General features: G+C 45.0%; 1 protein-coding gene across 4 annotated transcripts in view; it reads left to right on the top strand.

Annotated features, from left to right (window-relative positions):
- Positions 1–15710, top strand: part of LOC124271790 (armadillo repeat-containing protein 8-like) — a 33230-nt gene that overhangs the window by 16120 nt on the left and 1400 nt on the right. The window contains exons 11-17 of one of the 4 annotated variants that reach the window (XM_046706941.1): positions 10504–10590; positions 10769–10933; positions 11123–11209; positions 12269–12361; positions 13104–13280; positions 14049–14162; positions 14911–15006. In XM_046706941.1, coding sequence (XP_046562897.1) covers positions 10504–10590; positions 10769–10933; positions 11123–11209; positions 12269–12361; positions 13104–13280; positions 14049–14162; positions 14911–15006 — 819 coding nt within the window. The remainder of the gene's footprint in view (positions 1–10503; positions 10591–10768; positions 10934–11122; positions 11210–12268; positions 12362–13103; positions 13281–14048; positions 14163–14910; positions 15007–15710) is intronic. The other 3 variants (XM_046706942.1, XM_046706943.1, XM_046706944.1) reach the window with 3 other exon arrangements.

Raw genomic sequence — 15710 nt, forward strand, 5'->3', positions numbered from 1 at the left:
ACTATTGCAGCAACATATTCTTTAACATAATGTCAAGTCGATGATTGATAGCGAGATGTCCGGGCTCCGTCAGAGGCTCGGCTCGCAAAGTGTTGATCTCGAAGGTAAGTTAACCAGGTGTCGTCTGTGGTGAAATCCCCGATTGACACGGTGCTGTCTGGGTTCCACAATGAGCTCAGCACGCCTGTCGTCGGGGGTGGATCGGACGCATCTGGGGGGGTTGGCTGCGGCCCGAGCTCTGGCTCGGAGAACGCGCCTCCTCCCAGGCAGCTTGATCCTGGCTTCGGCTCAGGTGATGGTGTGCCTTCGGCCCCTTGTGGCGACTTAGCTTTGGGCTCAGGTTCGTCAAGGGCGCCTGGCGCCGGCGATGCAGGTTTCACCCTGTCTTCGCCTGGTGCCCTGACTGGCGGTCACCTAGGCGCCGACCAGCTCGGGGACACCTCGGCGCCTTCGGCACCTTGTGGCGACCTGGCTTCGGGCTCAGGTTCGTCACAGGTGCCTGGCGCCGGCGATGCAGGTTTCACCCTGTCTTTGCCTGGTGCCCTGACTGGCGGTCACCTAGGCGCCGACCAGCTCGGGGACACCTCGGCGCCAAGTGGTCAGTCGGGGTTGCCCGGGAAACCTGTATATCGGCAGGTTCCTCTCGGGCGCCCCGGTCTGGGTTCCACTGAGCTGCCGATCACCTCGGCGCTCCTAGGTCTACCTGTGTCCACCAGGGGAAACCTGCATTGCCAGGCTACTCCCTTGTGTCTCGGGACTGCAGATCGGACTAGCACCGACCTGGGCTTCGGCCCCGGTACGGAGCAGATCCCCGGCGCTGTTAGCTCAGGTCTCGGCCTGATGTCTATCGATGCCCTGGCCAAGAGGCCGTTGAGTGTGACGAACTGCCGATCGCCTCGACGCGCCGAGATCTACCCGTGTACACCAGGGGAGCCCTGCATTGTTAGGCTACTCCCATGTGTTTTGGGATCGGGGTTCGAACTCGAACCGCCGACCCGAGCACTTACGTATATATATATATATCTGTGTATATATATATATATACACATACATGTGTATGTATGGGTATTTATATAGAGCTATAGGCTATGTTTGACTATATGCTTAGTGCGCTTTTGGAGAGTACTTGGGGAAACCTGATTTATCAGGCTACTCCTACGTGTCTCGGGATCGGGGTTCGGTCTAGAACAGCTGAGCTTCGGCTCTGCAGATTCTCTGAACCCCGTGGGTAGCACCGACCCAGGCTTCGGCACTGGTAGGGTGCAGATTCCCGGCGCCGGTAGTTCAGGTCTCGGCCTGATGTCTATCGACGTCTTGACCACGATGCCATCGAGTGTGCCGGCTGTGACAGTCACCTCGACGCTCCGAGGTCTGTCTGAGTGCTTGTGAAACCTTGAATTGTCAGGCTTCTCACATGTGCCTCGGAATCGGGGTTCAGGCTCGTACAGTGGACAAGTCGATTTGAGCTTCGGCTCATTTCGCTACTTTGAACTTACCACTGAGTACGTTCGTCCCTGAGGCAAGTGCGAGATAGAATCGCGGCTGTGTTGCCTCAGGTGTTGTCCACGTCGAATACCCGAACCGTTGGAGTTCGCCTCCCGGAGGGAAGCCTGCTTCCAGCAAGGCATCCGGGACAAGGCCTCACACTCTCCCGTAAGTCTGCCGTTCTTTCCCCTTCACAGCTCAACGCTGTATGCTCCATCGGCGCATCTCTCAGCTCTGCTGAGGGAGCTGGTGGAAAGGGGAGAGAGTGCCGGCGGTATTTTTTCGTTGGCGACTCTGGGCGGCATCTGACGGGGGTCAACTCTCATCTGGCTAGGGACTGCATTGTAGCTGTGCCAGCCAAATGATGAGGGCGGTTATGGGCCTATACGCCCGGGACCGTTTCAAGAAATACGGAAGTCTGTTGAGCTTCTCGTTAATTCCTCAGGTGCCCAGGCATCGGCAAACGTTAAGTTGCCGACTGCTGGGGTTTACTATATTCTGCTGCATACACCGGTCGGAGCGACACACTCCAGTGTCGGCTTCCCGGGAGACGGCGACAATACTCCGTGCCGAGATCCAGTCTCTACTGGGCTAGGCAACCAGTGTGGTGGTTTCCAATGGTCAGGAAAATGTGGGGTTTGACTCCATTTATTTCATCGTTGCCATTACGAACGGAATGTTCAGACCCATTCTCATCTGAGAGCTGAACAAGTTCATAGAGGTTCTGTCCTTCAAGATGGAGACACCGCGCTCGGTGATCTCATCTGCCGAGACAGGGGATTGGTGCACGTCAATCGACCTCGAGGTTGCGTACCTCCTTGTTCCATTGCACCCTGATTTCAAGATTTACCTTCGGTTTCTTGTTTGACGGGACGTGCTACCAGTTTCGTGTGCTCTCCTTAGGCTACATTACGGTGCCAAGGGTGTTCACCAAATTGAGGTTTATTACAGCTCAGATAGCCAGATCGCAGTGCCGGTGTTGTCACCCGTACCTAGGCGACTGGCTCATCGTGGTTTCGGAATAACTGTTCAGCCTGGGGACCTCACGATCAGTGTTGGTCACTCTTACGAAACTGGGCGGAATTGTCAACCTCACGCAGTCAGATGGACAGACGTCAGGCGTCTCTCCGAGGGTTCCCACCCCTGGAGACACCGTCGCTCTCAGTACAGCCGGGATTCGAATTACCTCTTCGGCCAGACATTCTCACTCTGAACGGGGTGCCACACCCGAATCCTAGGATTCACTGGGTGGCTTGGCCTCTGTGGGGTATAACCCACGGTATTCCTGCAACCGTTGCAGACACAATTCTGGCTGGGATTCGACACCCGTTCAGTGTGTTGATAGGTGGGGCGCGCTGGTGTGCAGATAGGGGGGTTTCATAATCCCTATTCTGCGGATTTAGTTCGGATATTGGAGTTACTATAACCTCGTTTTGGTTGAGAGCCTTATGACCTCCACCATTCCCGGGTACTCCATGGCTATTTCCACGTTTCACACCTCGTTCGATGGTGCTCTGCCTAGGCAGCATCCTCTCGCACATCGCTGCCGTAGCTGGCATGAACAGGGTTCGACCACCTCCGGCCGCGACACAGCCCACCTTAAAATTGCCACTTATTCACAATTGGCTGTCTGGCCCTAATTTTTCAAGTATATCGTCTCTCTCACTTCACTTGTTGACGTGGAAGATGACTTTACTTGTTGTGGTGAACTCTGGTAGAAGGGTCGGGTACATCCATGCGATTCCCACTGACCCGACACTGACAGTATTTTATACTGACCATGTCCGTATTCGCCTCCCGGATACCTGCCACTCTCAGTGCGATATTGCTTTCCACGTGACTGCTCATATCGCACTTCCACCCCTTACCCAGCCTTCCGCACCGGGGACCAATCTTTCGATTGCTCACCCGTGACTGTCACAAACGAACGAACAAAAGGGATCCGTACGGGTACCCATGTGTGCTGTTTGGTGGCGGGAAGACTGGGGAGTCTGCTAGCAAGCGCACTTTATCTCGTTGGCTTGTTTCCGTAATTGTTCGGTTACAATGATAAGGTTTACCTCCCCCCGAGGTGTTGAAGGCAGACTGGGTAGGGCAGATGCCGCTTTGTTGGCAATACACAGTGGCACTGCTCAATGAAGAGATCTGTTCTGTCGCTCTTTGGAGCCGGCAGAACGCCTTCATTCGCCATTACCAACTTGACACGCATTCTAAGGATCGTGCTCGGTTCGGTCTTTCGGTTCTCTCCAGTGGAGAGTGACCTGCCACCCTGACCAAGTTAGTAACTGGTCATTGGTTCTGTGTTCAATGTCGATATATTTCATATCACTACATCGTATTAGCCTTACCATCCTTTCGGGTTGGGTCGGGTTTGGGTGTACATACGTCCCTTACGTCCTTACGCCTTTGCCAGGATCTGAATGATGATAAGTTTGCTGTATATAGGAAGGTTGGGTCCCGGCATCTTGGGGACCGGGACTCCAGGCGTAAATCTGAAGAGCATTGGCCCTCTTCTTCGAAGAAACCTAAAAAACCCAGACCTGTGAAGAAGATTTAAGTCATCGCCAGTGGAGCAGGAAGAATTCTGGAGGCATCTTCAAAGTCCTACCTTAGTGAAAATCTGAGACATCTGTTTCGCTCCTCGGACTCCAGCACGCCACTGAACACCAAACCAGTTGTTGTGTCGATAGTGGTGGTTCTACAACGTTCGTCAGGAACCCACATTCACATTTGGGTTGTGTGACAGCACGCCACTGAACACCAAACAAGTTGTTGTGTCGATGGTGGTGGTTCTACAACGTTCGTCAGGAACCCACATTCACATTTGGGTTGTGTGACAGCACGCCACTGAACACCAAACCAGTTGTTGTGTCGATGGTGGTGGTTCTACAACGTTCGTCAGGAACCCACATTCACATTTGGGTTGTGTGACAGCACACCACTAAACACCAAACCAGTTGTTGTGTCGATGGTGGTGGTTCTACAACGTTCGTCAGGAACCCACATTCACATTTGGGTTGTGTGACAGCACGCCACTGAACACCAAACCAGTTGTTGTGTCGATGGTGGTGGTTCTACAACGTTCGTCAGGAACCAACATTCACATTTGGGTTGTGTGACAGCACGCCACTGAACACCAAACAAGTTGTTGTGTCGATGGTGGTGGTTCTACAACGTTCGGCCAGGAACCCACATTCACATTTGGGTTGTGTGACAGCGCGCCACTGAACACCAAACCAGTTGTTGTGTCGATGGTGGTGGTTCTACAACGTTCGTCAGGAACCAACATTCACATTTGGGTTGTGTGACAGCACGCCACTGAACACCAAACAAGTTGTTGTGTCGATGGTGGTGGTTCTACAACGTTCGTCAGGAACCCACATTCACATTTGGGTTGTGTGACAGCACGCCACTGAACACCAAACCAGTTGTTGTGTCGATAGTGGTGGTTCTACAACGTTCGTCAGGAACCCACATTCACATTTGGGTTGTGTGACAGCACGCCACTGAACACCAAACAAGTTGTTGTGTCGATAGTGGTGGTCCTACAATGTTCGTGAGGAACCTTCGACGAACCCTTCTGATGCAGGGATCTCTTCAGCGATTCTGCCGGACATCCCTAGATGTCTCTCGGCCTTTCGTTCAACGATCCAGTCTTCAGCAACTGCTCCAGATCAGCCTTCTTTGATGGTGACGGCTCAACTTTCAGCTCCTACTGTATCCAGATCCTATGATCCTTCATTGGCGAACGCTCTGTTCTCAGACCTTCATCCATCTGTCTCCCGATCACCAACCCTCAGGGAGATCTATTTGTGACCAGGTTCATCCACCAGCTTCCCTGATTCATCTCTCCTATCCCAGACACTCTGGCACGGGACCAAGACGCTCTAGCAATCTCTTGGGAAAATCTGAACGCTGATGCGTTTCCGCCACTGGCTCTACTACCTCGAGTATTATAGAAGCTACCACTGCTTTTGGTTGCGCCCTACTGGCCAATTCGAAGTTGGTTCGTCAATCTACTAAGGTTTACTGACTACATGAGTCCCCGCAGACGCTACACTTCCACGTTTGGAGGGCATTCTATCTCCTACTACAGCATCCACCCAGGTTGTTGCTGAATATCTACAACACCTGCGTATGTCTAAGAAACTGATACAATGTGTGAAGCCCATTTCTGGTGTCCCCAGCCGTGATGTTGCTGGAATATTGCTAAAAGCGGCGTAAAGGCAAACTCAGTCAGTCAGTCAGTAAGAAACTGAAGGCCTCTACCCTGGCTACTTACCTTGCAGCTATCAGTACGGTCATAGCTACGGCGAGGGGGACCAAGATTTCGACTGTGCCTGAACTCCAGTCCTTCACCAGATTGTCGCAGGTTGAGCAAGCACCTGTTTATCTCACTGTCTACAGCCTCATCAGCGGAAGTCTCCCGAACTACTTTGAGATCAACGATCCTGCAAGCCTACACCTTCACGGGCCTTCCCCCTCCAGCTGCATCGAACAACCATGAGACGGTCTGTACTTCCCACTAGCTACGCCACCTATTATTGATTGATGAAGATTTTCACCAGTTTGGTCCTTTGGTACTGGCACAGCTGCTGTCCTCGGCCTGATAACGCAGATAGTGACATTCTCTGTCCACGGAATCGATGTTACCATGTACATAGTGAATAAAGATGTATGACCTCTACTTCATCTTTGTTCTACCTTCCTTGGGCATAGGTCTACCTCACCTGACTTCACACTGGTCATGTACTATGGTGCTTACTGACCTCTTTGAGCAATTATGTCAATGAAGTATGAATACCGAATTCCAGTGGATTTCAACGTGTTCCACTTCTAAATTGCCAGACACATCTTTGACTAAGCTTAAGTTAAGGATCGAGGGCCATTTGATGTCATTCGAAACTGAACGTTAAAACAGTTGCGTTAATGTAACCGGAGTGGTTTGGTATATACCACAAAGGCAAATAGTTTTTGTAGATGTCAGTTTAGTGGCAATAATAACTGAAGAAGGCTCTGTAAAAAATAAATACATTGCATCAAAATACGCTACAATACTTCATGGGCCAATACATGTGAGGCTTAGCAATAGGTACTACGATCATATATAAGCAATACAATCATTAATGATTAACCAGGTCACAGAGCAGACATGTGTGTATATATGTATATAATGTTTATATTTCAACATACACGTGTAGCATCATACAAATACAGAACATAATTATTTACAATATAATAAGAAAGAACCCTCACCGAGTGTATGGCACTGTGCCCCTTTGACGTCACAAACATCAGGAAATATATTTGCCACACCTGAACATAAACATATCCATAATCAATATTATGTAACGTTCTACATCTGTACATTATCACGCTACTGTACATAAAATATCTGTTCTAATAACTCATCTCATCACACATACATTCATTCATACATGCAAAGTTAGGTGCATTAGTTTATAGAAGTAGATGTACACATTATGTTTACCTACACAATAATTTATAAGTTAGGTAACATCCTCGTGGGAAATGGTATTTAGGATTACCAGCAATAAATACTTGCATACAAAGTATTGCTAAGTATTGCTAACACCTAGTTATGCTACATATTACAAATAGTTAATTTGGTTTATATTTACCACACATAACATGATACATGCTTTAAAGGAAGCTAAGAAATAATACATACACACTAAACATGAAGACATAAATATACAATCCAAATATAAACTAACCTGTTATAAGCTGTTGTGAGCTATGACCAGTGACCAGACAGACTGAAGTGAAAATGATAGCTGACCCACAAAACACCCTGCTATTGAAACTAAGGGGCCTGGGGCTGGGGCAAGACAATAAAGACAATAGACAACGTAAGCGCAAGGGTGACCGTGCTATTGTGAAAGTGAAGCGGGTTAGATTGAGTGGTTAATTAAAATACACTTGCTTATATATACATAATTACATACTCCTACATTAACCAAATTGGTTTCCCTTTCATCTGCATGGTTACTGTGGGTATGGTTTCAAAGCAGGGGCTGGTCAGATTAGAGTCGCAAGGCTTTAATTTACTGGGGCTTTCTGGAAATCAGGGTGAGGCAAGTCACTTGCTTAGTGCTGCATTTGTCGGGTGACAAATGTAAGGCGGAAAACCACATTTACTCGGGAGCGCCCTCTCCCTGGAAGTTTTTGTGCTGTGTAACGCCAAGGGGTTTTGAAGAAGCAACCCATCACAAGAACAGGAGTTATAGGCACAATTTCCCGATTGACTGCATAACAGGCCTCCTTGTGCATTGCGATCACATCACCGCAGTTGTATCCTCTACAGACATTGGGTAATCTGCAGCCCACCATCCAACCACGGGATAAGTACAAGATGTGAGATAGAAGAAGTTTAAAAATTTGAAAATTTGAACTATAAATTGTATATTAATAATACAAGAAAAGAATGACTAGACAAAGAGTCACTTTATCAACCGGAGGGCATGCTCCACAGAGGCTACCAGGCTGTCCAGAAATGGGAGCAGGAGGGGTGTTGAAGTGAATGGTACAATAGAGGCCAAAAACTAAATTTACAGTCTGCTGTCAATCATGAGAGAGAGAGTAAAAGACATGAGATAGGATAAATATTATTTTCCCGCTAAAATGTTTGTTTATTGTGTTGTTTCGTCACAGCTGTCATGGGTAATGACTACTTTTATTCCCTGTTCGAGGTATATACTTGCTTATAAATATTTGTTATACGTTTAAAGATAGCTAATACATCTTTAGCTATTTGGAGGTTGTCACAAGTATCCAGGATGATCCGTGTACTCCTCTTCTTGTCACTGAAGACCGCCTCCGTGGTGTAGTGGTCAGAGCGTCCGCCCAGAGAGCGTTAGATCGTGGCTTCAATCCCCAGCCACGTCATACCAAAAGACGTTAAAATATGGTACTTGTTGGTCCATGCCTGGTGCTCGGCATTAATGGGTACAAGGACTGGTTGACTCAGAGTCAGTATATAATGTGTCCCGAGTTGGGTATTCATGCTAAACTGTGGCATGGTATCTCAGTGAGCAAGCACTATAAAACCAGCTTAAGCCTGGGCTGGTACACATGGTACATGCAGCCACATATACATGTAGCAGCGGTATGCAGGTCCTCTCAAAAACAAGGGAGTACTTGTAGGGTTCGAGGGATTTAATCGAATGGAGTACTACAAGGTTGTCCAGATCTGCCCTAGAACATACATAATTCAGTCATAAACCACATGGGTATAGGCAGTACGTAGATTTACTTAATGATATTACTTATAATACTTTTACAATTTACAGTTCATTTCTATATATACTTTAACAATCCCCTTAGATAAAACCTATTACACTTGATCATGTTTATATAGAGATCATGCACATACAAATAAACCTAAATATATTACCTCATCTCAGGGACGCAGGTTGGAATGCCTCACAGATGTACTGTGATAAGCCCTGCACAATAAATATGCTATATATATATAACAATGCTTGTAATACATAGCAACCAAACCTAAGATTCCAGATAAGTAATAATCCAATGAAGTTACCCTATATGTTCTAGTGCAGAGAATGTGTTGACAGCAGGAAGAAGACATATGCTGACTGACCAGCAAAAGTTTAGACCAGTGTATCTACATGAGTGAAATGATCATGTGCACCCAGAGAACAATAAGACCCTAATCCCAGGCCAAGCCTGTTACTGACCCAGTGACAATAGCCATGAACCTGTATACAATGAAAAGGCGAAACTATCCAAGCTTACCTATGAGTTTATGATTTGTGCAAGTGCTGAAGTTAACACCATTATTTAAGGAAAATAAATGTTAAATATTTATATTTAGGTTATTAAATATTTAGGTTTAGGACATCAATTTCCTTCATGTAAGTTTACTATGATGATGCCTTAAAATCTAACAATATACTAATTACAAACACTGCTACATACACACGCATGCACGTCGTCATATGCGTGAAATATTCTTAAGTACAGCGTTAAACCCCATTTCACCTCACCTCTTTTCACTGAAGCCATGTGATTTTTTTGTCACTTAGGCAAGTCTAGTAGGTATCCTCTGCAGCTTAGACTCTTCATTTGCAGTATAATAGAATGTATGTTTAGAGCAGGTCTGTGTATGGCGTTTGTAGAAGCTATAGCAAGTGTTGAGCTTGAGAGGTAGCAGGAAACAGTAATACCCCATTACACAAACTCCATGATCACAATGCCTTCTACTTGGACTACATTATCACATGGAGTTATCAACATGACAAGTACACAGCTATTTGGCGCTGTTTCCAGTCCTTGCTAGACATCTTCACCCTCTTAAACCCATGGTTAGTGTTTCACAAATGTCACAGCTTGTGTATGAGTGATGAAACTGACATTGACCGAGGTTTCAATGACCTGTTGATGACCACTCCTACCACTTGCTGTTTAGAAAGCCAGTATGTTATAGAGTGGAAAATAGGGACTCACATGGCAGCGGTCAGCAAAGTCTCAGCTGCTAGACAGATATCAGTTGTGTTGTGGAGCTTCAGCTGAGGGGGCCTATTTGACCTGGATTATTTTGACCTTTCCTTCCACGTTAAACTTACATTCAGGGATATAATGGGACGCTATACAAAGCGGTATTAAAGCAAACTCACTCTCTCAGATTTGAAGTTTGGAAGGAGCACTTCGGACCCGGGACTTGGAACAATGAGTAGACCTGCACAGCATTTGTTATGGCAGCCCTAGGGGAATGACCATCACACTGCTGGACTTGCCATCATGTTCAGTTTACTCAGTACCTGGAAGGACTGCCAGGAAGCAATTGAAGGGTCTGTTCTTTCCACTCGCATGCTGGAATCAGCTGCAGACCTTGTTTCCAACTGTGGGTTAAGTGTGGCAATATGTTGATCCACAATTTAGGTTCTGTGTGATATGATCAAAGTGAAAGGGGAAATTGCTATATGTTGTGTAAGGAAACATACATATATATATATCACAAATATTCATTTTCAGGACATTGACTGGGGAAATGAAATGAGGCAGGCTGCTTTCAAAGCCTTTGCCTCTCTCGGTGCCAATGATGAGGACATCCGCAAGAAGGTAGTCAAATGTCAACATGTGTTTATTAATGTATTTACATATCTTACCGTGAAATCTCAAATATCAATTGTCAAAGAACTAATATCATAGGGGCATAAAGCTTTTGACACAAATTATCTTCTGTTGTCTTATTTCTATTCTATCTGCTATTCAAGCTAGCCATATTCACTTCTGCTAGGTGATTGCCACTGAGAATCTGATGGACCACATTGTAGTCGCCATCAACAGCACTAACATGAAGGTTCAGATTGCTGCCACCAGATGTCTCCACAGTCTGTCACGCTCGGTACAACAGCTCCGCACGACATTCCAGGACCATGCAGTGTGGAAGCCCTTACTCAAGGTGGGAACATGTGGGCCTGGACAAGCTTCTCTAGCCTTGTGTAATATCTTTGTCATGGTGGCATTTCTAAACTCATGAATTATAAAGATTGTGAAATCGTTATGTCTGTGTTCATAATGAAATTGTTGAAAACTGAGTTTAGCTCTGCAGTTGTTGAAGTATCTAAGGTGTGTGTGCGGAATGTTGTAGATGATGCAGAGTGGCAATGAGGAAGCTGTGGCCATCGCCTCATCGACGCTGTGCAACCTGCTGCTGGAGTTCTCCCCGAGCAAGGAGGTATGATGCTGCTGCTTCATGAGGAGAAATACATAATAGTGTTTCTCCTAGGCATTTCAGGAGGGCGCAGCACCCTGCCATTTCTAAGGAACCGTACCCTTCTTAGTGTTTCCCCTAGGCATTTTAGCAGGAGGGCGCAGCACCCTGCCCCTGCCTTAGTGTTTCAGGGGAACCCTTCTTAGTGTTTCTCCTAGGCATTTTAGCAGGGAGCAGCACCCTGCCATGTCTGCTTCTTAGTGTTTCCCCTAGGCATTTTAGCAGGGCGCAGCACCCTGCCATGTCTACCCTTCTTAGTGTTTCTCCTAGCAGCACCCTGCCATGTCCCGTCTTACCTTCTTGCCATGTGTTTTAGTGTTTCCCCTAGGCATTTTAGCAGGGGCAGCACCCTGCCATGTCTAAGGAACCATACCCTTCTTAGTGCATTTTAGCAGGAGCAGCACCCTGCCATGTCTAAGGAACCGTACCCTTCTTAGTGTTTCCCCTAGGCAAGAAGAACAGAGGAATGTGACTAAACTCTTTCAGTGTGTTCTTCAAAAGATTTCCATACAAAGAATACAATCATTGATATCAACAAGATTTTAATTTTTATTTTATGTTGAAGTTAAGTGAAATAACTGTGCTCTTTGAGCCTTTAAGAATGACCTTCATGAATAACTTAACTTAATTCTTTCCATTTCAGCTCCCTTAAATTGCCTCTGCAATACATACTGTGTAGATTATAGAACATTCAGGACAGCTGTTTGCAGAAATGAACATAACTATTGTTGTAACCTCATACCCATGTGCAGCCCAAATTGACTGTTAGATCTACTTATACTAATTATCATTCTCACAATATGATAAACGGTTGCAGGGTTTTGTTTTTTTTCTAGAGTAGATGAATAGGTCACTTGTAGATCCTGCTGAGTTAAGGATTAATGTAGTGTTCCCCCCCAGGATCCAAAAGGGGCAGGGCAACAGAACTTGGGAAGGGCCATCCCTAGTCCAAGAGGGGCATGCAATGACAGACGTCCAAGTATTATATTTCATTTCAAGTATTATTCAATTATTATTTTTCAGCCTATTCTTGAGTGTGGAGCTATCAACATCCTAGCCAGTCTTGCTAGTCGTAATGAAGCCCCACTGAGACTGAATGGGGTGTGGGGGTTGATGGTGAGCATCACACCTTCAATTGTGTACCTATGTTTCCATGTAATCTGCTAATGTTCCGAGTGAAGGACACAGTGAAAGTATTCTACATGTTTGGTACTAGATACACTAGTGTATGGTTCACCCAGTAGTCACATGCCAGTGTAATGTCACTGTAATAAGTCCTACTATAAGTGTCCTCTACATATGTCAGCTTTCCATACTAGCTAACACACTATTAGCAGCTACCTTCCCAACACTCTCGCTTCTTTCCTGTGTGTGCAAAAGACAACATAGCCTGAGAGAAACAAATAGAGGATCACATGAAAATCCAAGAGTTCCTGTAATATTTTCCAGTTTTCATCACCACAGCACTATTCAAAGCTGGTGATGAAAACTGGACAATATTACAGGAACTCTTGGATTTTCATGTGATACCTTTATTTGTTTCTCTCAGTATAGTTTTGGGTGTTTTTTTAAGTCTCAGCACAAATGTTGTCAATTCCCACGGTAAATTTCTCAGAATTCCAAGTTAACATTGAGTGGTTGAGTGAATTGCCTCTACATACTCATAGAGGAAGAAAATCAGTTTTTGTATGATGGCATGCATCATATATGATTAAACAAATACCACCATACTTCATATGTCAGTGGACAGTTACTGTATGATGAAAACATCATGTTTGTGTGCTTTGTTGTCCTTATCTGTCTGACATGAATGAGTACAGTGTACAATACTGTCATTTATTCTGTTGTTATATTTCAGAACATGGCCTTTCAAGCAGACCAGAAAGTGAAGACTCAGATTGTTGAGACACTGGGGTCAGATCAGCTGTTTTGTCTTCTGTCAGACCAGAATCCCAACATTTTAATGAAAACTTTGGGTCTTTTGAGGAATCTCCTGTCAAACAAACCAGTAGGTTTGAAATTTCCGAAGTGCCAAGTAGGTTAAAGTTTTTTGTGACGTCTACTCTGTGATTTGTATTGGGCTCTGGGCTTCCTTCCTTCTTCTCTTGGACAGCATGTTGGAACTGTTTCAGTGGGTTTTATGCCATTTTGGTTTAATCTAGTTTCTTTGAATTTGCATGAAGGTGAAACTCTTTCACTCTCTCCTCCATCTTTCTCTTCTGATCAGTGGTGTAAAATTGATAATGGAAACTAGATTTTGATTAAACTCTGGCATCTCAGTGCAGCTTTGGCCACCTGTAGTATGTAGTTAAGGAAATAATCGTTTCCATGACTTAGATATTTATATACAATAGATTATTCAAATGTTAACATTGAATATTGAAACAACAATCACTTATGTATAAAACAATGAATGAGGGTAACAAAAGGTTGTTCTTTTCCCATGTTTGATGCTTGTTGATGTATTCAAAATTGAATGAGCTCCTGTTAATGTCAGTTTGCGGCTTCAAAATATGGGCAGTCTTTGAGCAATATCTACAAGATTGAGTAGCATTGTGAAGCACAAGCTTAAAACATTTATTTACCAATCCGCAATTGATGTTTGTGATAAAGAACTCCTTATCCTAAATCATACCCAATCTACCCACAGTGTGAACTGCAGTAAAACAAGCACTCATATTGGTCATCAACAGCATTTCATCTTGTCCTGTAGTTAGTCCATTAGAATATAATTTGTTGACTGTGTTTGATGATGCCATACTCATGCAAGTATATCAAAATAATCTCACTCAAATGTTTACAGACATTGACCAAATTTCAGCACATCGACAGTATCATGAACGTGTATGGAAAACAGGTGATGCAGGCCGTTGTCTTTATTCTGGAGGGAGACCACTCTGTGGATGTCAAGGAGCAGGTTTGTTAGTTTGCTAGTTCACTCTTTGTTGTCAAGCATGTGATCCCTCTAATACACTCAGAGTCTCTCAGAGATGCCAACCACTCTGATTTTGGCGGAGTTACTCTGATTTTCAAATACAACATCCACTTTCAGATTTGTCTTTAAAAACCTCAGATTTGTTAGAAAAAATTCTGAATTATATTTCTACGTATACAATATTGTGAATTACCGATGATTTATTTGACTTGAGACCGGTAAAAGCACTCGGAAGCTTAGTGTGTGATCTTTTATCTCGATTGTGTATATTGTGTGTTATTGACAACAAAGTTCTTTCGAATGAATGTCATAGCACATATGTAAGTAAAACAAAATGGCGGAGCTCACTCCCCAACTTGGGCCTGGCTTCCAGGCAGGCATGACGCCACTTTCATTAGATTCAGGGTTGGCATCTCTGCACTCAAGTGCAGCTTGTCTTCATGGAGTCGGGACAAATACAGGAGTGTGTTAGGTCTCAGTGTATACACCACCAGCCATTCCTTAGCTTCACTGCACATGCAGACATGCAAATATCCATGCAGACTGTGTATGAATACAGTTTATTTTCCCATATTGGAGAATAATCACAGATCACTATTGCTTGTCCTATAGAAGCTTTCTAAGAGTTCATTCATCACAAAGCTTTAAACTAATTGAAGATATTATTTTAGCAGCACCAATTAGATTTTATTATTATGTGGATTATGCACTTTAACTTACATATTTCCAGACTCTTTGTATCCTGGCAAACATCGCAGATGGAGATAGTGCCAAGGATGTCATCATGGCTAATGAAGATGTTTTGAAGAAGCTCATGTCTTACATGGTGAGTGGTATGCCTTGTATGAAGTGTCAGCCATAACGTCTTCCCTGTTGAATTTGTCCCCCGCAGACTTGTTGGGGGAAGGTGTCCAGCAAATTTCACTTTTGATGATAACGTGAGTCTTCTTCTGTGCTGCTCCCAGAATGCACTATAAATGTTCATGATCCTGTCTAGGATTAGGTGTTTGTACAGGGAGTCCTCTTGCAGAAAGTTTCTAGATGACACTAACAATGCTCCATTTTCTGGTGGATTGTCTGACACAAGTCATAATATAATATCACAGATTTATGACTAACTTAATACCGTCCCCATCCATGGTGTTGTGATTGTTAAGGGAGGCAACTCCTATATCGTGTAGATTGCACCAATACTGTCCCATCTATGGTGTAGTGATTGTATAGGGAGGCCTCTCCTGGGTTGTGTCCAGATGTACTAATACTGTCCCATCCATGGTGTAGTGATTGTATAGGGAGGCCTCTCCTGGGTTGTGTCCAGATTTAGTAATAATGTCCCATCCATGGTGTAGTGATTGTTAAGGGAGGCAACTCCTATATCGTGTAGATTGCACCAATACTGTCCCATCTATGGTGTAGTGATTGTATAGGGAGGCCTCTCCTGGGTTGTGTCCAGATGTACTAATACTGTCCCATCCATGGTGTAGTGATTGTATAGGGAGGCCTCTCCTGGGTTGTGTCCAGATGTACTAA

Source organism: Haliotis rubra, unplaced genomic scaffold (genome assembly GCF_003918875.1).
Source record: "Haliotis rubra isolate DU_JTF1 unplaced genomic scaffold, ASM391887v1 Scf1632, whole genome shotgun sequence".
NCBI lineage: Eukaryota > Metazoa > Mollusca > Gastropoda > Lepetellida > Haliotidae > Haliotis > Haliotis rubra.